The 23,005-nt window shown below is 40.0% G+C and overlaps 1 protein-coding gene across 1 annotated transcript in view; it reads right to left on the bottom strand.

Moving 5' to 3' along the window:
• agbl4 (AGBL carboxypeptidase 4) overlaps nucleotides 1-23,005 on the bottom strand; it is a 303,338-nt gene that overhangs the window by 125,722 nt on the left and 154,611 nt on the right. The window contains exon 5 of the mRNA XM_007552650.2: nucleotides 15,673-15,889. Coding sequence (XP_007552712.1) covers nucleotides 15,673-15,889 — 217 coding nt within the window. The remainder of the gene's footprint in view (nucleotides 1-15,672; nucleotides 15,890-23,005) is intronic.

The following is a 23,005-nucleotide window of genomic DNA, read 5'->3' on the forward strand; positions in this document are numbered from 1 at the left end:
CCAAGCAATCAGTGTCAGGGATGAGACAAGGCCATAATCCAATTCAGGTTTTTACACGGCGTCATGCCTTTACCTTTGACAGCGTGATTGATGTGTATGTAAATGTGTTTTGAGGAGGGCTGTGAGCAGCTAGTTAAAGCAGACATTTAAGGCTGCTCTGTCAAAGACAAATAGAGGGATGTAGAGAGACAGAAGAACAAGTCGGAGAAAGAATCAAAAATAAAGACAACTATTGATCCATGAATGAAAGAAGATGGACATTGGCAGAGACCCTGACAAGCCGTTATGTACCTCTCGAGTGTCTTCTCTGAATTCATACAGGCAGTTTGACAGCTGGCATCCTACAGGGAGACTTTATCCAACCCACAGCAATCAGGAAACACTGGACTGTTGTTTAAGAGATCTTCCCTTTTCTCCTCTGATACCCTTGCTTTTGATGTTATTGTTGTGGGGGGTTTTTTTTGCTGAAGAAAAGAGAAACTAAAGCTTGAGAAAAAGCCTCATTTCTTTGCATTGTTGTGTAAGTGGGAAAAAAATAAATGTTGCAGTCCCCTTAAAGTCATAAAAATATGGGACAAAAACGTACATAATATTTTTATGTAGATCTGTCGATTTACAGATCAGTAAATCAGTAAATTCATTAAATCGAATCCAATTGAGACCAGTTCAAAGTATCTTTGAGCACATAGTAACTAATTACTTTTTCTCTGTTGCATTTACTTGGGGAAAAAAAGTGCTTTTTACTTTTACATGAGTAATATCAATATGAAGTATCAATACTCCTGCTTGCGTATCATTTTTAGTTACTCTACCCATATCTGCATGGTTTCTGTCATATTAGCTCTTTCCCTGAGGTCTGTTTTCATAGTTATGTTCACTTTTTCTCTATTATGATCCACTGTGTTTTTAAATCTCTTTAGGTCTTCTCATATGCTGTTCATTTCCTGAATGCCCAAAAGGTTTTGTCATACTGGTTTGCTCTGTGTTTAATTCCTTAGTTTATTCTTGCATTGTTTTTATTTGTGCATTTAGTGTTTTTTTCTTAGCCTTTTTTGGGTTCATCATGTTTCATGTTATTAATCTGCCCCCTGTTTTTATTGTATTCATTGTCACCAGTAATCCCTTGTGCCATTCACCTGTGGCATCGCATTAAAATGTGTTGTGTACAGAAATTAAATCTTCATAAACGTGCATTCGAGAAAAAGCAGTCAAGTGTCACAACAATCTAACCAATGCGGACTGATCTTCAAGGCATTCTTTTAAAAATTTAGCACACAAACGTCAGTTCAGCTGCTTCCAAGTCTTCTTCAATATCGCCAGTCTACTATCATTCTTTTTCTGCCTCACATGATTGACAGAGAGCTGAAGAAAAGTTCAAAATACTAAAAAAAAAAATAAAAAAAAAAACATGGAAATGAGACATTTGACAAAAAAATTGATTTCAACTGTTGAAGCAAGGAAGTGCAAACTCAGATGATAGTTTTATTAGAGGAAAGTGATTTGATTTGGTGAAACTCAAACTGAGCCAGCAGGCGGCAACAGGATCCCACTACACAAAAGTGACATAACTAATCAAAGGTTTTAGAAACACACTTTAAGTGACAACATAATTACAGTCCACCAGGTTTTCACTATGTTATGTTGTGTTACAGTATAGTCACAATATAGATAGATTTGTAAGTAAAGCAAACTTATCTCATCGGGGTTTTTTATTTAGATTAACTGATTAGCTGCACATGCTGCAACTATTAATAATTCCAGCAATGAACTCCTATGACAAAATGAAATATCTGTGTTAATTTGAGTCCATCAAAAACAAAACGTCGAGCTTCTCCACTGCTCAGCGTCCCTTCAAATGACATCGTTGGCATGTCAGTCTCAGCTCCTGTGTGCTCTCAACCTGCCCATGTTCACGTCCCCAGTAGAAAGGGACAGACAGCATTGGAGACACACCAGCTTGGCCAGAGGTGAACCAGACATTAACTGACTAAAGTGAGACTTGACAATCAATCAATCAATCAAATTTTATTTGTATAGCACATTTTCAGCAGCAAGGCATTTCAAAGTGCTTTACGTAATTAAAATAAAAACAGCATGTAATAAACAGTGAGGAAGAGAAAGAGATATTAAAAAACATCATTAAAACGTAAACAAAGGAGAAGAGCCAAAAGGGAACTGGCATTAACGCTCAAGGAGCAGAGTATAAATTACAGCCACAAGAACACCAACGCTCCTTTCATCTCTGTGCGTTGGTTCATTCTAGCACTGTGTCGCTTTTCAGATTTCAGACAGATGAGCTGTTTGTCTTTTAAACCAGTTGAGTTAGGCAAGGTGGTCTCCAGTGAACAGCATATGCCTCCACCATAAAACTGATGAAGCTGGAGCCGAAGTCGAATGGTTGAATAGACGGTACAAGAATCTTAAAGCAAATTAACAGCAACTGGACAATATAACTTGGTTTTGGTCTTATAAGAAAGAATCTAAAACCTTGTGTTGCTGTATCTTTAAAAATATGTAAGCAAATTAAATTGTGATGAATACAGCAAAGGCAAGGAAAGCACATTTGGGAACACCTTTTAAAATTATGAGTTCTTTTGGGCCAGTTTAACAACATATTCGCGGTTTCATGGAATTTGTTTATTTCCTTTTGAAATAATTAGCCCTTCTTCATAATCAACAATGTTTGTGTTAATGTACAGGAATCAGAATGAGTTTCTCGGTGTTCCTTTCACATCAAGGCACATTTTTTTTTTATATCTAGCTGCCATTTCACACTACATAACAAGCTGAAAGTATATGTGAGTGTTGCTTTCTCATTAAAGCAGACCTACACAGGAATTGTTCATTAAAGACATGGTTCCTTTCAAGCTCAGTCTTCAACAAAAGAATCGAGGAGACAAACTTGAAAAGGAAAGGAATACACATATGACATGTCTCAAAAGTATGAGGCAAAGAAATGGAAAATTAAGACATTTTTCTCTGAGACTAGTGTTGATTTTCTTTCTCCCTTCGCTATCAATAGGAAACTCCAGCATGGAGATGGAGAAAAGGATTGATGGGAAACAGAATACTCATTTCCCGTGAAATGTTTCCACAGCCATCAGATGGCATCAAACAATGAAACAAAGAAATAGAAAAGGGAATGAAAGAAAGGGACTACAAGAGGCAGCAATTGTGAGGGAGAGCGCAAGAGAAAGAGAACCCACACATCTCCTCCACGTCCCTGAGCGCCCTGTGGGCCCTGCACTCTGCTCTGCCGTGACTCTGATAAAAAGGAGGCCCCCATTCCTTTCAATTTGGCCAGTGAGCCCGAGCCCTGTTAAAGGCAATCGACTGGCTGAACACAGGCACTATATCATAATATGCAGGTGCAGACGAGCCCAGACAGGAGAGAGAAGGGAGACATGGTACCCTAGGAGAAAGAGTGCGACTCTGGCATCCATCTTCCTCACGCTTGCACTAAACCACGGGGGAAAAGATGCACATAGACACACTTACTACAGTGGCAAAGTAAGAACGTGAGACTTTAAGAGAAATTGCAAAGCCGATGGGAAAAAAAAAAGAAAATCGGACCACTTCAATAGCTTTCCTCATTTTTTGTTTTCAATTAAAAAAAAAAAGAGACAAAGTAAAAACATATTTTGTAAAATAAGGAATTAAAAAGAAAAAAGACATGTTTTGAGAAAAAGCATGGTGGGTAAAAGTCCCTGTAAGCGCAGGGAGGCCAGTGATCTGGCTAGGGCTTGTTGCTATCTGAGGCCCCCAGGCGTGCCGAGCTGCTGGACTAAGTCAGAGGGGCCGTGCCTGGGGGGGGCTGGGGAGTCAAAGCGTTTCCTAAAGGATGGGTGACAGGGCAGCAGACTGGAAAGAGCAGCAAAAGCTTGAGCAAGTTACACAGGGAAGATCGTATTAAATCTGCAAATACTGACACTGCTGGTCATTTCCTGCCTTAATAGCAATGAAATCAATTTATTTAGCAGGAATAGTACAGTTCAGCATAGACCGCCTGCTCAGATGCATACATCGTTTTCCGAAGAAAAGTACACACACTCGACTATGACAGACAATTTAAAAACCTTTTCTATCTTGAGTGTGAAATTTATCCTGTAGAATCTAAGAGGAAACATTTTGGAATGGGATTTGATTTAATAAGAGAACTCAAGTCTCCTTCAGTAAACATCATGAATGTGACTTTCTAGAAATAGAGTTCAACTGGACTGCATGACATAAGGAAAATACGCAATTGCGATAATGACTTTTTACCCTACTTTTTTGTGCTCAAAAAAACATATATTTTTTGAACATTTTCTGCTATTTCCATTAGACAAACTGGTCAAGAAAGTATCCAGGGACAAAAAAAGAAGCTGCAGGGGTGACTAAGAAAAGTTTATGGGAGCCCCGGTCTAGTCCTCGGGAGCTAATATCCTGCAAATATCGGACGCATCCCTTCTTTGAATCAAATGGATGGCTAGTTAGCAGGCCTCTGCAGGCCTGAATGACACACTGAAGAGGGAATCCAGCCACTTGATTCAGATGTTGTGGAGAAAGGATGCATTCAAAGATTACAGGACACCTCTTGATGACGAGATCCAAGTATAGTCCAGGCAGAATCTGTGGGGTCTGGACAAGGGATCTCCTTGCAATACAATCTACTTGAAGAACTTTTCTAGAGTGAAAAAAAATAATGCCAAGTCAAGACGCTGGACACCGACAGTCTCCTACCAACAAAGACTAAATGCTGAAATTCAATTAAACATCTCTTTTTATATTCTCCACATAACTCGTTTAGTTGTTGTGTCATATCAACGGTAGGAAAACCTTTCATTTATTCTGGTATTGTTTTTTAAAATAAAAACAAGGATCCTTTGGGATCCAATAATAGTATCACTGAGTATGCTGACAACACGAGCTATAGGTAAACTCTCTCTGCTTATGAGAATGTAAAGCATTCACAGCCTTTAGGCCGAGATGAAGTGGGAACGTTGAGAAAAGTGAAGTCGAGCGGCTCGGGTCAATAATTGGATCATATGTGACTCCTGATCTGCTTCACAGAGAATCTGTAGCGCACGCAGTTGTAGAGTAGTGAGGTCCATAGCTGGAGGCGAGGATAAAACTGCAGCAAGTCTGCAATCCTACAGTTTAACCCTGACCTGTCAGTCATGCTTGGCTTTCAGCTCAAGCTTATCACTAAATTTATTGGACTGAATCAATCCCCTGTATCAGGGATTCAGAAGAAAACCAGCCCAGCAGAAATGCCCTACGTGTTCAGACCATGTTGACAGTACAAAATGCAAGCAACAAATTTCACAAGAGCCCTGAAAGTTGTTTGACTACGGAGAAGTAATAGGATTTAATTTCACAGTGAAGAACTGCAGTTGTCTAAACAATGAGAATAACGTGTTTGTGTCAGATTTAGTCTCCACAAAACTGCCCACTTTTCTTTGCAGAGTAATTTTAATTAAGCTACATTGAGGAGTTTGGTTTTACACAATAGAATTTCAATTGGACTGCGACAGACTGGAGACCTGTCCAGGGTGACCCCGCCTCTCGCCCGGAACGTTAGCTGGAGAGGCACCAGCACCCCTCCTGACCCCAGTAAGGGACAAGGGCGTAAGAAAATGGATGGATGGATGGAATTTCAATTGGATTCAAGTCCAGACTTTGACTAGGTCAACTCCAAATATATTTTGTGAGCTCTTCAAGATCAATATAATTTGCTGCATAACCCAAGAAGGTTTGAGCTAGAGCTGAAACTAACAACTGGATATTTTCCTTTAGTGACTATTTGGATGTCACACTCTTGAAGAAATAAGGAAGGCTTGTTACTGTGGGAACCTTCACAGTCTTTACTCTTTATGAATGATGGCCCTTTCTTTGGTTCACTGAATTTCCAAAAACTTACAAATCATTTGTACTGGTTACAGTCATAAGCTATTCTTAGCTTTATTGTTTATGTGCTTTAGCCTCCCTCAGGTTGCTAGACAGGCTCTATTTAAGTGATTTCTTTATTGCAGCTTGCAGGAAGTAATCAGGCCAAGTGAAATTTTTCCAAAAGATTTGGCTAATCACAGTTAATTAGCCACATTAACTTTCCCCGAAAAATATAACTGGGAAAAGTTATATTTTTCCATAGGATCAAAATGGTTTTGACAGCTTTTTTTTTTTCCCTCTTACTAAATTAAATCAAATTCTGAAAACAGGTGAGTGGATAAATTCACATAATCATTGTCTGATATGAAAATCAGTTTGACGAACTTGTTTGTTGTTGTTGACAAATTTGTTTTTTGTGACATCTTTCTGAAAGGTATTCCTATGAAAACATTTCTCCTGCCAGCTTCCATGTACTGGCTGGATGTCCAACCAATAAAGTCAGCATTGTGTCAGAACAGTCTCAGAAAAAAAAAAGAAAAAACAAAGAAGAAATGTGAGGCATAAACAAAACTGCGTATTGGCACATATACATCCACACAGATAAAAACCAAAACTGATGCACCAGTCAGAAGTGAACAGGCCTAAGTTTATTCCTCTCAAGTAACTTTTGACAAGTTCTCCTCCACATCCCTGAGTTGTATTCAGACGTGCTCGAAGTGAGTTCTGGAGAGCAGTCATGTAGAAAGAGAATGCTGTTACTGGAGTTATTAACAGGCTCCTGTGTCTCCCCCTGCTCAGCTGAGCTATTCAGAGCATGGCGTTCCTCATCTGCCACAAACACATGCCGACAGACAAACGCAGCAGACGGACACACCGTGCACCCCCTGCCACGCGTTTCGCAGTAATATGTTTTTTGCCCATTTACAACAAATTAAGTTTCCCTCAAAGTGAATTTCAAGCTTGGCTGCTTTTGGAGGGCAGGCAACTCTTTTTTTCATTAATTTTCATTCTTTTCCCTCCAACAAATGATTTACTGTATAGCCCGCTCTACGTTACTCAGCACTCGCGCTCTTGTTTTCTCCCCTCTTGCCGTGCGTACGGTTGAGTTCGGGCCAGGCAACGGGATGCAATTACACTGTCAGAAAGGTGTATTCTGATTTATTAAACGACTTAAATGCTATCTGTTTTGCTCCTCATTGTGTCCCCTTTGGGAAACGAGCCCTGACACCCAAATGAGATGGAGTGAGCGCTGGTTGCTCAACGCTCCATCCATGGAGTCGTCTCAGAAGCAGGGAGAGTAAATTTCCATTGGCAGTGGAGGACAGAAAGACGGCTGTAACACAGCTGCAAGGATGGGAATAGATTTCCCTCCGACGCTGAAGAAGGAGGGGAGACGACGAGAGACAGAAAGAAAGATGTCTGCTATCAGCCACAAAGGATCAGTTTGGGATAATGTTAATCTTTTTATTTAATTTTATGAAGCGGGTTCTGAACTATCAACCCACCAGAGAGCTCCACTTCAATGAACTGCATGCCCCGAGACAGCAGCCATTTCAGAGATCTTTTCATTAGCTTAATTCCTATTCATGCAAACGCAGAAGAGGACAAAAGAAGCTGGGAGAGGGATAGAGCGGAGACAGACTGCGAAGCCATTAAGGTGTGAATACGTTCCATTTTCCTAAATAAATATTATCTCTGTCTGAGTAGCCCAAAATTTGTGTGCTTTAACGCCAGCATTATAATAAGGATCAACAAGGGGTCAAGACTGAGTGATCGTCACCTAAAACAATTTCACCCTCACCTGTGGTACTTTCAATCTATTTATTGAGCATATTATTTTTAAGTGCACACACAGCTGAGCTGCGCTGTAAAGTTAAACATATCACAGAAAGACAAACTGCACTTCCTCCTGTTCACAGCGAGCTGCACATCAGGAGCCTGGCTCACGCACCCCCACGCCCCACCTCCTATCCAGCCCTCATGTCCTCTCCTTCATTACTGCGTTCTTCGTCACCAGAGAGATGGGAGAGATGCAAGGCTGGAGATGCGTAACAAAGCAGCAAGTATCCTGGGGGAACCATTAGCTGGAGATAAGATGCCATGCAGCACTATAACATAAGGACATAGATCATAAACCTGCTTATCTTCGGCTCCCCCTGGATCACCTTCCTACTCAGCTGTCTGAGGCCAAAAGACAGTCTACTGCCGCTTCAACCTTTTCTCAGAGATTCTTGTGATAACCTAAAGATATTCACATGCATGTATCTGATATATCAGGGGTCATTTGCTAATTAAGTTAAATAGGAAGGGGGGGGGAAAAATATCAGTTGCCAAGAAACATGTACCAATACAGAGATGACCTTTCCATGTACAAAGAATTTCTTCACAGTTCTGATGCCCAGCTGCTGTAGGCAGAGATTAACATATAACCAGATGATAAAGGGACTTTTTTCTTCCAGATGTGAACTAGCATCACGCATGCAAAATGCTAATATTCCTTAGGTAGACAGAGAAAAATTGGTGGCAGATATATGGTCTAAAAATGAAATGGCAAGTTTCAGTTAACAAAGAAAACAAACTAAAAACATAAGTTAGAAACACTTGCTGTTCATATGAGTAACGCTTCTAATGTAGAGGTCAACTGGAAATTCAGGGTGATATTACAGATATGTTTACAAAATATTGTTTTCTTGTTTTTTATTTTTACATTTCTATCCGTCTTAAGTTTTCAGACCAAGTCAACACGGTTGCCAAGAGAAGGATAATTTCAGGAAACTTTTCACCAGAAGAATTTTGCAAATATCCCAAGTTGAAAACTTTTTTTTATGACCATCACCCTCATCATCACCACATCACGCATAGAGTCCAGGCAATTCCACAGATCCAAAACTTACAGAAGCTTTTTAGTCTCAATTTGTGATTCTGTGGCTGTCCACCAGGTTTTGCTGGAACGGCCACTGTCTAGAAATAAACAGAGAAATAGTCTGCCACGTGGCTTCACTTTGCACTAGCACCTCACCCACACAGCGGAGAGTTGATGACCGTTCTGCAGCTGGTCTTTGAATAACACTCTGTAAATGGAGGGCTCTCTTTATTACAAACCGATCACAGAGCCATTCACAGAACCGTGTCTGTGTCAAGAACTCAAACGCTGGAGTCGGTTAACAGAAAAGGCTGCCATTAATTAGTCAGGGTAATTAAAACTGGTACTTTGCTACAGCAGATGCTGGTCTGAGAGTCGATGACGATGCATGACACGTGCAAAAGCCAATGCTACATTTGACTGTGAAAAGTCCAGGTGGAACAGGTCTCCCGTTAACACAACGGCAGTCCACAGAGCCCAGATTGAAGCATGTTGTTTTCTGTTTGCCTACCCAGGCTCTTCCAGTGTGGCTGCTGACCTTCTTCTCTCTCCACGGCTGGAGTGGCTATTGATTGGATCTTGGCACACAGTGTACAAACACAGAGATAAGGAAAGAGAGAGGCAGGCAGGCAGATATAGGCGCAGCTTCCACTCTACTCCTCTGCTGTTGTTCAAGACACACAGCCCCCCGTCCACCCCCCAAAAAAAACTGAGGGTTCCTGAAGACCGCTCTCTTACTGAGCAGACAGCCCAGACATGGTAAATGAACATTCACGTCACACGGGATTAAGTCTCGCATTCAATCACGGCAGTGTAAGCAAAGTTAAATCACTGCAGTCAACAGTTAATGCTGCTTTTTCTTCAGCACAGTACAAGTGATCAATCACAATCTTGACCTGATCTGTGGGATTTCACCAGAACAGCAGAGCCGAGAGCATGTCACGCATCAGCTTTGCGATGTTCAGATCAACAGCTTTTGCTTTTTGTGACTTTGCAAACCGAATTCCCGCTTGGTGGTGAGCAAGAGGCATGGAGGCTCATAGGTGGCACATTCATTCTCCCACCATGAGGCAGCTATCTCATTTACACTTTCTTTCCATCTGGTTTACAGGCAGAGGCTGTGCTGTGTCAGAGGTGACTAATAGTGTCATAGCCCTTCCCTCCCCGCAGGGCCAGCACAAGAAAAACCTCAAACTGCTGCCTCCGCAACTCCAGGGCAGAACCTTTCTGTTGGTGAGGGGGGAAAAGAAAAATGCTTTGTCAACAGGCAGGCTGGGCAAATAAGGTGCTTTCAATTCTCGATGGCCAGGGGAAACTTGAGGAGCATAAAGAAATGAGGAAATAGCTTGAGAGATACAGACAGTAGGGGTCATTTCAAAGAGCCTTGTTAGTATTGTAGCAGGTCGAAAGCCTGTTGTCTTTTTCTCTGAACCTCTGTGGACACGGATGCCTCGGGGGAAGGGAGAAAGCGGTTTTCTCAGATACAGTCAGGATGGTCCTCTAAAAGGAAATGTTCAGACAGACGGGGACCTGACAAGCAGACATAAGTCCGTGCATCCAGCAGAGAAAGCACAGGAAGAATCAAAAACTTCTCCGTTGGGAAATAAGATGGATTTTTCGGGTATTTTTCTTTTAGTGTTTGTGTGTGATGTGTATCCGGGTGTCTGTGAGAGTATGTCTCTTAAAGTTCTCTGTGTTGGGACTAAAGTGCACTTAGAAACCGCAGCAAAGCTTGAAGCAAATATTCACCTTTTACATTCCAGAAAAAGAAAAAAAAAACCCTGTAGGCGCGTATTACAAATAGGTGAATAAATATGCCACCCTGACTAAAGATGTCAAAAAACCTCAACCTATATTTTACTTCTCTGAGGTCCAGGGGGGAAACTCGAGCATTCCTCACCCCAGAGAAACTCTCCTGCTCATTCTGTTGGATCCTATAGTCCCTCACAGCATGTTCTCAATCTGATCCTGAAAAAAACTTCAAAAGGAGACGCCAGCAGCCATCCTGATTAATCGCCTGAACTGCCTAAATCAACCACTTTCAATGGGGGAGAGCAGCAAGTCTACTCAGAGCTCCCAGATGACAGAGCTCCTTACTCTAACCAACGCTGGAGCCAAAGCTTTTCAATGGAAAAAAACTGAAGATCAAAGTTTGTGAACCTTTAAAGATGAGCTTCTGAATGAATATAAATGAAGATATAAAATATTGCAAAAAAAAAAAAAAAAAGATTCTTGGGAAAGTACATGTAAAACTTTCAGTGCAGAGCTGACCAAGTGATTCTATGGGTCTACACTTAGAAAAAAGTGTCATGTGAACTCAGACTAATTGGGATTAAATTTTTTCATGCTAAGAAACTTTAAATGTGTGTGTGGGTTTTCTCGTTCAGTTTCTGGCAAGTAGCGCAGTTCGGCAGAACTTAGTAAACAAATAATTTCAATCTAGCTCAGTTTCATTGACTGGAGCACTATTTCACTTTTCATGATAAGAAGGAAATAAAATACATTTCAAATGATCAACAATGAGCAGAAAAATGGAAAAAGAAAAAGGATCAGGATAGTAGGGAGCTTCCCTCTAGTGTTATTTACAGAAAGGAGTGGCTGAATCCCACTCCTTCCCTAAAAAAGTCAGCAAAGCAAAACAAAACAGACATGAAGCAAATATATAAACTGTCCAAAACTGCCTCTGATTAATAAACATTTCATTAAAACTCCACATTAAACTAACACATCAGATTACCGTTTAAAGTCCTGATCTCACCACAATCCTCTTTTCTTTTTTTTAAGAAACTGACACAGAAGTAGGTGAACATGCAAAGCGAGGTGAACAGAGAGACATATCTGAGGGAATCCCAGGATCAATGTGAGTCACTGCTTCAGTAATTTAGAATATTACAGAACTCATAATAATGTTAAAACACGAGTGGGTGAAGTGGTAAACGCAAGAGCCACAATTATATAGGAAGATGGCGTAGACACTGACGCAGCAGGTGACGGAGCAAATAAAAATATGTTCTGAAGAAGATTCAAGTTCAGAACACAACCACCGATTTTTCCTGTTAATGTTACTGATGGTCACTTTACCCATCACCAGTCCACATCCCGATTTTAAACGTACCGGCTTCCACTTTATTCCTTCCTCCACGGTCATTCTGAGGATCGTTTATAGCTGTGCAACGTGGATTTATGACCCAACTGAGATAAATGTGGAACTGGTGCTGAAAGCAGAAATGTGGAACATTATGTGTGCACTATTCTGCAACATGTTTCCACAAAACCTGGCAGCACATTTAAAACCACAAAAACATAAGCAAGCCAACAGAACCTGTGGTCTTTGTAAATGCTAATGAAACACATATTTTGAAAAACCTTTCCCCTTTTACTTTAAAAATCTGAAAATTAAGGTTCAGCTCATTTGTACCGTTTCAGTTTAATCTGTTTTTCTGTCTGTATGTATTTAAAATAAAAAAGGTTAAGGTAATTTTATTTATATAGCACAATTTCAGCAACAAGGCAATACAAATATCCTTTACTGAGTGAGGAAGCATCCAGATTCACACAGAGGTAAAAATATGAAAACAAAAACTAAGAAACTGTGCAGCAAATGCAAAATTTCAACATTAAAAATAAAAATACAGGTATTAAACTAGCATTCTCGGAGTCAAAGAATGGGCCACTGAGTAGGACAATTAAAAACGTGTAAAAAAACAAAAATCCATATTTATTGATTTATTTATTTGTATTTATGTATATCCAAACTAAAAGCTACTTTTTATTTTAGTTGTTCCCCTTCATTTGTAGTTACTTTGTGTTGAATTAAACAGGTTATTCTCAACGTGACTATTAAATATTTTAGACCGGAATAAATATTTCAGAAACTAAAATTTTAAAGTATCCCAACTTAAGTATGCAGACTGCTTGGTCTATTATTTGTGGGAATACATTACAGAAAACAAATTAGGCAGCACAACAGAGGCATGCCAGTGCAAATGGCCCCAAATCCTATTTCCATCCTTATGAGATAACTGTACCCATTAGAAGGTTAAAGCTATTCTGGTGTCCCAGGCGTGTTCTGTCGTATCCAAAGACTCTGCCTGGGAAATTACAGCAATCTGTCTTTAAACTTTGATGCAGTCGAAAAGCTCCCTTTATCCATTCTCATCTCTTTCGTTCTGACCTGTCTGTGTGTGCGCGCGCGTGTTTGTGTGTGTGTGTGTGTGTGTGTGTGTGTGCGGAGATGCATATGCATATACGCGGGAGAAGGAAGAAAAGGCAACAACGAGAGAGAGAGAGAAAGAAAGAGCAGTCAGGGAAAGAGATATGAGAGGGTGGGGCTAAGCTGTCTGCGACCAAGGCCCAGAGAACATAAAAAGAAAAATACGGTCATAAAACCTCTCTATGACTATGAATACTAATACTGACTCTCTGAGCCAAACCAACCAAGTCTGTCCTCTCCCTGTTCCCCTTTGTCTTGTGAAGAGAAATGATGCAGCTTAAAAATAAAGTGAAAAGAGTACGCTGCACAGCCTCAATTGTATATCTTAGTTCCAACACCGTTACACACATAACAGTAGTGCAGATTGAAGAAAAGAAGATTTGTTATCAGCACCGGCGAGATGCACGTTTCTTCAGCCGTCACAGCTTAGGTCAACTTTATTTACAACGTACTGAACGTCAGGGATTTTTTTTTTTACTATATTCATAACACTGCAAAACTGTGAAAGTAAAATCACAAGCTGCTCTTTGTTTTGTCAAAGACCACAGTGAAATATTATAGTTAGTTGTCATGTCGAAGCCGTGGTCCAGAACACTCATTATCAGATTTATGTCTCACCATTCATTGCAACTGCCACAACAAAACAAGTAATTCATCTTTTTATTACTTAAAGGCAATAATGCTTTACGTTAACAGAACAAATGCACATTAAATCAGGCAAAAATAAAACGCCTTTTCGGTTCAGGGCTTTTTATCTGCGTCATTAATCGCCTGAATCTCAAAGGGGTTTTATTTACATACAGTAAATATTTGTGTCTTCTCTATGCCTAAGTGAAATTTAAAGCCTTTTCTTCCAAAGTCTAGCTTTGCTACTGTCAGTTAAACTGTGTATTGATGTTAGGTTATAAAGCAATAAATCAACTTTTACATATTTCTCAGGACATCAACAGAAAATGGAAAGAGTTTGACACAAACGACACATGCCTGTCATAAACCAACAAGCTGGACAAGGAAAGTATTCAGCCATGCTAACTCCAGAGGAGCTGCAGAGATCTACAGCTCAGGTGGGAGCTTTGTTGACCACACAGCCATTAGCAATACTCCCCACAATCAGGGTCTCTATGGAAGAACGGTAAGAGGAAAAGCCATGATATGTACTGTCAAATCAGAGAAGACGAGGCAAAAGTGTGTAAGAAAGTTTCTGGTCAGATTCAACCAAAACTGAACCTTTTGGCTCTGAAGCAAAACACTGAAGTGCAAAACTATTGCATCATTTCCACAAGTAAACAGGGTAGCATTTCCCCATCATGCTGTGCATATGCTTTTTAGCAGGAAGGGGAATCTGGATAATCCAGCAAGAAACCTTGTTAGAGGCTGCGAAAGATTTGAGCGTTGATCAAAGGTTCACCTTTCAGCAGGACGACACTGAGCACACAGTCAGAGCCCAGTTTGAGCACAAAGCCGAATCTGAATGAGAATATGCGGCAAAACTTGACAACTGATGTTGGCAGAGGCTCTTTATCAGGACCGACTGAAAAATATTTTAAGCTTTAAAGAAAAATGAGAAAAAAATATTTTAGTCTGTAACTATAAAACGCTGGTGGAAACAGACCTTGCAGTGAAAAGTAGTTCTATCCTCTCTTACACCCAGGGGGACTAAAATGCAAACCAAACTATTCAAACTTTTATTTACTGAAAAAAAGGATTTAATACTTATTTTATTTAGTGTCTATGTATTTTTTTAAACCGTTCTTTTTCCTTTCACTTCCCATGCTTTGTTGGTTTATTGCATAAAATCTGGAGTTTCAAGTTATTGCATTACACGTTTTTTAGTTGAAACATTGGAATGTATTGAACATATTGATGTTTTTCAATATGTATGAATGCCAATAAAATGATCAGGATTTCAGCTGTGGTCAGTTTCTGTGTGTGGATGGAAACGCTGCTCATCTTCAGCCAATAACCTCTTCAGTCATTTCTGAATGAAAAACAAAATGTATTTGTTACGAGGCAAACAAAAACTTAAAATAAAAATCTGTACAAAATTGAAATGCTGCATTACTACAGTAAAGAAAATGAGTAGTTCTAAATGTTTTATACTTTCATTACTAGCACTACTCATTGCATCTTTAATTTATAAAGGTCTTACACCTTTAAAAATGTGCTATCAGCTGTTTCAAATTTCAAAGTAATTTCTGCATTTTATGGTCAAGTGCTTCTCACAAGTACCTGTACTCTCATGGTATCTCCCTGGAAGCAAGCTTTCCCTGACAAATGTTGGAGGAGAGAAGAAAAAGTCATAATCTCTCAAGCATTTCTAATGAGTTTTTCTCATACAATTATTTGATAAGAGCAGACAAGACTGCAGGCTGCATGTATGATACACTGGTTTCCACTGCTGAGGTGAGAGCTCCACTGCTCACACACACACGCACACACACACACACACTCACGTATCATGTCGTCTCCCAGTGTAACAATACTAATAATAACATGAGGCCAAAATTATGACCAGCAGGGACTCCTAAGTTCCCCCTCTGGGTCCCTTAAAGCTAAAAAAGAAAAAAGAAAAAAAAAAAAAAAGACACACACCATATCCCATAATTCCTCCATGTCTAATCCGCATCATGATTTAAACTTCCTGTCTCAAGCCTAGACATTTTCCACCCACCTCACATGTTCATTTGTACACCTGCTTGTGCCATTTTTTCATTCTGGGACTCACCACACTGAGTCCAAGCAGCTCCCTCTTCAGGTAGGGGAGGTTTCTGCGCTCCAAGCTGGCAAGGTAATGCTGCAGTCTGGTGTAGGTGTAGGGGTAGCAGTATGCAAACTGGTAGACGTCGTCTTCTCGGTCGAAGCAAAAGGCAAATGACATCACATAGTTGCGTCTGTGGTCAGGGCAACGGTAGTAGTAGACGTTTTTCGGTGGAAGCCTCTGCCTGCAACACAAAAAGGGCCATTTATGCTGAGAGAAAATATAAAGAGGTTAAAAGATGTTGAGTTTATGGTATTAACTCTTTTTATAGTTAATATTAACTATATTTGTTTTGAAATATAGTTAACTTGAAATATTTCACAAAGAAAAATATTTCAAGTCCTTAGTTGTAATTTTAATTATTCTGGCTTACACATCATATTTTTTTTTAATTATAAATATTTCTCTTTATGAAGTAACTCCATATAATATGAGTTTTTAAATTGAGTGACAAAAAATAAACTGTTTCATCATATTGAATAAAAAAATAAATAAAAAAATAAAAAAAACCTGTAGGAACCAGGAATAAGAGCAGGTATTCAATTGAATGGGGGGGGGACGTTTAACCGAAACACATAATTAAGAAAACACAAAACACATTTATTGACACCCCTGGGAAAGATGTATAAAAAGATTTCAAATTAATTCATCTTTTATTGTAGCAGCATAATCTCACACAAAATGGGGGCATATTGGATATTAAATATTTGCATATAACAGCCATTACACAATTGTTTGTACTATCTAGCTTGTTTGACAAAATATACAAATTATAACTTTAATTGAACTGGCATTTCTTTTTAATCACTGGCCACAGGGGTAATGTTAATGATACCTTTTGGCTACCATCACAATGATGAGGAAGTTGGATATGTAAGTAGAGAATGCCTGAAAAGTATTCCCAAACTTCCTTAGAGCAAAGAGTGGACATTCACATTTCCACACTAAATATGTCAGTATTTTTTGGTCCATTATATCAGTGTTTTTCAACCTTTTTTGAGCCAAGGTACGTTGTTTTAATTGAAAAAAATCATGAGGCACACCACCAACCAAAAATGTAAACAAAGATACTCTGTAGCCGCTTATATTACATATATAGTCATTCTTATCAAAGTGTCTTGAATAGGAATCAAATAAAGACAAAAATTTATTTTTATCATATTTTAAATTTCTTATTTCAAATTGCACTTAACATGTCCACTTCAAAAATACACCTGAACACCTGAACAGTGCCACAGCACTGTCGTGTGATGCATGAATGTTACCATTTCTCTTGTTTTAATGTAAAATGCTCTGTACCTACTGTTATCTACTGATAATAAAATTACATGATTACGCTGCTAGTCACTACTACAGCAAAGACACTCAAAGATGGCATTATTTGCAGATAATTAATTGGTTTTCAAAATATCTTCTAAGACCAATTACGGTATTTTCCGGACTATGAGCGCACCATACTATAAACCGTACCTTCAATTTTTTTTAACCCGCCTCTCCCCTCCTGGAAACTTACATATATCAGCCGCACCGGGCTACAGGGCGCTGGTATCTCTGCCGCTTTCGGTTTCCCATAAGGACCCAGCAGAGAGCTGCGTCCTAACAACTGCTGGATATATTAAGGACGCAGTTCTTCGTCTCCAAATCCGGTTTTGTTCACACCGAGTTTACCTGCAGCGGCTCTATTTCCCTCCTGTGCTGCCAGATCGACACTCCTCAACTTAGAAGCTGCATAATATGAGTTTGAAAACATTTCTCCGTCGTGCCTGCTGATAGCATGTGCTTGTTCCAAATGAAAATTACCGCGTTCTTCTTTGATTTCCAATTTTGACTTCCATTGATTCACTTCCTGCTAAAGAGCCCCCTGGTGGTTGAAGAAAAATCCACAGAAAAGCCGCATGTTCAAAGTGTAGGAAAAATGTAGCAGCTTATAGTCCGAAAAATATGGTAGGTGAAATTGGATAATTTCCACGCACACCTGACGATCACTCACGGTACACTAGTGTGCTGCGGCACAGTGGTTGAAAAACACTGCATTATACAAATGAACTCAGATAAATGTAAATGCAATAAGGCAAACTGTTGTTTGAATGTATCGTTTGGTCATTTTTAGATCATGTTAACAACTGGCTGAAACAGTTGCAAACTTATAGAAGCTATTTTCTTTTAGTGACATAAATCTGTTAGCAAACCTGTAAGCATTGGTGTATGTAACAAGCTGATAAAGTATTTTTTTTTATGTTGGGTCAGGATCAAAAAGCCCTGGAGCTCCAGTCAATATTGTCCAGGATAGAAGTACTTCACTCTGAACTCCACAGATCTATTTTTATCTACTTCCACTGGTTTTAGTCCAGATTCTTTCTTCATTTATTGTTGATTCGTAAAACAGAGAGAAAACAGGCATTTGTTCAATTAACTGTATTTGTTCCCTTTTTTTGAAATCATACGTTTTAGTTTTGGCCTTTCAATAGTTGCCTTGCAAATGTACAAGTCTAAGCTCAGGAAACAACAGCACAAAAACTGATATCTTAAAACTTGCAGCATAAAAGCAGTGAACAGATGAAGACGATGAGGGACTGGTGTGTTTGGGACACCGGGATCTGGGAGAAAGGTGGAATAAGGAGATAAGGCAAAGATGAGAGAGCAGGGTGACGGCAGATCTGGAACTGATACATAGATATACGGGAACGGATGGTGGCTAGCAGTGCGGTCGCTTCTGTGGCGACTCTGGCAACAGATCAGATATGATGTTATCAGGACCAAGATAGAAACAAGACTTGATAACCAAACAGGATGGACCGCTCTTTGCCAGCTCAGATAGAGTCTACTTCTTTACATGACTCACCCACGACGACAAGAAGCAAGCAGGAGAGCCAGACGTCTCCTGCTTGCACAGACACCTTAATGCATCACGTTTTGCATAGATCTAGAACAGACATCTGTAGTGAACGCACAAACACTGTCAAGAACTTGAAAACATATCTCCGTAGGTACCTAGCAAATCAAAAAAGCTAAATCACTCAGCCTCTTACAGAGAAAAAGGAGCAAACGCCAGGGCTGATTATTCCTTCAGAGGTAGAGAAAAGAAAACGTCTCTGCATGTAGCTATCTCAGCAGAATACTAATGCAGCTAGTGGCTAGCTGTACCACACCCCAGCTGCCAACAACAGCCTGCATACCAGGGCTATCCAACAGCCTGCAACGCTGGGCAAAAAGAAAAGAACAGAAGCTAAAAGGAAACTATAAATCCTGCAAAAACAATGAATTCAATTCTTCTTTTCTCCCTCTAAAACTCCACGACCACTTGGGTTTCGAGTGTACTTGGAAGGACAAACTAAACGTCCATGTGACACCGATGAGCTTCAACCCTCGGCTCAAAAAGCACACTGGTGCTTTTTTGTCGTACGAGCCCTCTGAGGTGTGGGTTAATTAAAATATGATGACACCTCACCTTTTTACATATTTCCCTGTTTGCCTGCGTCCATCCATGCAATCCCACTTCTCCCCGTTTCTCCTTCTCCCTGCTGGGAGATGTGTGACCTTGCCAGAGACTAGAACAGTCCTGGCTATTGATTTTAATTAAAACTGCTTGTCCCATCACAGCATTATAGTTATAGGCCAGAGAAAATAGCTCTGTGACTTACTATGGGAAAAAAAAAAGGACAGGGTGGAAGAGGAGCTGGCTGAAGAAGGGGGCTTTGCATCATTTAGACACCACAGATTCATGGAGGAAAAGAAAGCCACAGCATATGCACATCGGTGCTCACAGTCTCTCTGGTTGTTATCTGAGCAGTCAGCGCTCCTGCTCTGAAGCTGCCAATTTGTTTTATCTAAATGGTACCTCCCTGTGCCTCTTCCCCTGCCCATCTCTTGACGTGGCACAGAGGTGTCGTCGCCAAACAGAATTATCATTGCGTGAGATGGAGGGGCGGCGGGGGGAGAATGAGAACCTCCACTGGCATGATAACACTCTCCCGCACACCCGCTTTTACAATTCAGTGATTACAGAAACAAACACACACAGAGAAACAACGGCACAAACTCAAACCGTATGTGAGCTACATCAAGGTCGTTCCTTTCGCAGCGAGCTGTGGGACAAGTTAACCTCCAGAGCATCTCCTCACGAGCCGTGCAGAATAAAGAGAGCTGAGGGACAGAGGAAAGTACGGAGGCAAACACTAGGCAAATGCAGAAAGTGGAAGACAAACAGAGAACGGGACAAGTAAGAAGACAAAGTCAAAGATAAAGAGACGAGAGGACAATGCAAAGGGACTGAATCTCCGAGAGCTAGCAGGTCTTTAGTGACCTGCTAGCTAGTCAATGCTAGTCAAGCTTGTGTGCCATGATTTTTCTACTTCAGAAATATTTGCCACTACAAACTCCTGCCTCTGATTCTTGTGGCACAGAGATGAAGGCTGTAAATTGATCGATTTTACACAGGCGACACTTTTGTCTATATTTTCAAATCAGTCAAGCATAAAGGACACGCCAATCAGTGCTCTCACTGACAGAGGAAGAAAGTTGCAGGACAAAACTCACGGCGCCTTAAAACAATACACACACACACACACATTCATAGACCCCTTTAAATTTTCCTGTCACTGTTGTCACTTTAGGCCTGTCACCCCGTCAACTGTTAGGAAGGTTAAATGTCTCCCTGTGTGGCCATATAACTGTCAAGCTCCACACAGTCGCACCAACTCATTTCAGACAAATACTAAGTCCGTTTGGCAAACATTTTGCGCTGGATGACAGGTTTCTTCACCCTGTCTGTGTTACCCCACCAATAATTGAAGAGGCATTATTTCCCAGCATTCTAAAATGATACCAGATGTTAGATAGGCGCTTTGTTTTTAAAGCACAGCGTCGTGCCTTTGCTTGCATGCCAAGTCGAGCAGAAAACTGCTTCTGAATCACCGCAGGAGTTCATATTCACATATGTAAGAGAGGACATGTGTGTTTCTGTGCATGTGTGTGGAGGCATGTTGGCATGCATATATATTCCTGGAGCCACCACTTTTTTTTGGATGCAAATCAAGTTGCAACAAAGCTTTCAAGAGACACAGTTACTAGGCAACCTGTGCTGGCTTTGTAATTTGGTTGAGTCGCTGTATACTGTATGTGGCCGTACAATGTACTTATTTGACTGCGGCTTCATAAATGTGCCCTTTACAGTACCTTGCAAAAGTATTCACATGGCTTCAACATTTCCATCACAAACCCCTAACTCAGAGGTGTTTCATTTGAATTGTATGTATCCACACAGAACACAATTGAAAAGTGAAATCATATATGGTTTTCAAAGTTGGAAATATAAAAAAAAACAAAAAACTGTGAATTGCATTTGAATTAAGCCTCTTTTACACTTATACGACTAAACCAGGGATTTGTTGGTGAACATTAGTAAATAAAGACCACGACAAAGACCAAATAACAAAGTGGACGGGTCAGGGAGTTAAGAGCAGGGTTAGGACACAAAACAATATCCGAAGCTTTGATCATCTCACAGAGCACTTCTCTATTTATCGTCCTAAAACAGAAAGCATATCGCACAACTGGAAACCTGCTTGTCCACATAAACAGGCCATGAAAACAGAGCAGATAGAGATTCACCTTCCAGCAGGAAAATGAACCTAAACATACAACCAGACTTATAACAAAATGATTTATAACTATGCATGTATACATGTTTGCATGGACAACATTTAAATACAACTAAGAAAATATAGCAGGGCTTCAAATCTAAATATTTATTTTTTATTTCATTCACAAACATGATGAGTACATGCTAAAAAAAACGTATGCATATCAGGGTAACAAAAAGTAGTTTACCAAATCGTGGCTCAGAGGGCAGAATCCAGGAACATGCCACACTTTTCAGATTTTATTTGCGAAAGATTTTGAAAACCTGTTCTTTCTTCTTTGTGTCTGGCATGTCAAATGAAATCAGTTTATTAATATAGTGCAAATTCAAAAGAAATACCTGAAGGCATTTATGCAACTTATATACAGTCAATTTAATCCAATTATACAGAGACTCAAATTTTACACAGAATGTTTCACTTTGGGAGTTTTTATAGAGGAACATTTCAGTTTGAGCATGTGAGCACAATGACAAGAGCATGAGACTAAGGTCTGATAGCGCAAAACAAAAATAACGCCACGAGGGATTAATGCCAGTGGCTGAATCCTCTGGCTAGAAGCCATAAGGATTTACAGGAAACAATAACACTCGTGAGTTATGGACTCCTCTGTAACAAGGGAGATGGATTTTGCCCACCTGTGGAGACGCCACAGCGCTAGGAGCTTCCTCAAATCAGAAACGGCCGTCTGATGAGACACTCCCCTGATTTCAGCATCAAAACACCCAGAAGGTGCTCTTCTATCAGGTGACTGTTTTACCCGCTGCCTATTGTTAGAGGCACAGCGGAGAGCTGTTATCTCCAACCCTCCGTGTTAGCTCTGATATTCATGTATTGCTTGGGGAATTTCATTAGCTGATCTGTCACAGGATTGGCAGCTTTTAGACCTCAATGAATTTCAAGGTGAGTTAGCCGAATCAGCTCGGTCAATATCAGATCATACCCGCAGCGCTTCACTTGAGTTTATATTATGCAGGTGACATAAAGTGCAATGTTATTTCCATAAAACACTAAGACCAGTGAGAGGAAATCCTGGAGGCTCATCTACCAAGAAACAATGCAGCAATAACGCATTATTTTTTTTTAATAAATAATTAGTTTCTTCTGTTTATATGTTTAATACAGAGATAATCGCTTTATGTAAGTATCTGTTTGGATGATAAATCCTTGCTTTAATTTATTTGTGTGGTAATTATAGTTATTTACAAAATAATTTCCAAAAAGATCTGTCTCTCTCTCCCTGTCCATATATACATGTCTTTCTGTCGTCACAAAGACCTCCATGCATTTTTCATTTATTCCTATAGCCTAAAAGTTACCAGCACTTCTTCTCATGGGGCCTTGGTATTTGAAAAATGGCTTTACAAGGTGAAAAAGGCTAAAACGCAAACTGTAGTCCACTTCGTAACTTTCTTTTTGTCTTCCTTTAGCCGTTTCGATGTTGTCTTGCTGATGTGCTTTTGACCATTGTCCTGCTTGCTACATAACCCAAGTAAGCACTATAGGTCGATTCTGGATTTCCTTGTAGCAAGCAGAATTAATCTAGATCCTTAAGCAGCAAAGATGGTACAACCACCCTGTTTAAGACTATTTGTATTCTTAATGGTGGGTTTATGTTATTCTTATTTTATGCCAGATTTAACAGGACACAAAAACAATGG

The sequence above is a fragment of the Poecilia formosa genome, unplaced genomic scaffold, assembly GCF_000485575.1.
Source record: "Poecilia formosa unplaced genomic scaffold, Poecilia_formosa-5.1.2 Scaffold52, whole genome shotgun sequence".
Classification (NCBI taxonomy): Eukaryota; Metazoa; Chordata; class Actinopteri; order Cyprinodontiformes; family Poeciliidae; genus Poecilia; species Poecilia formosa.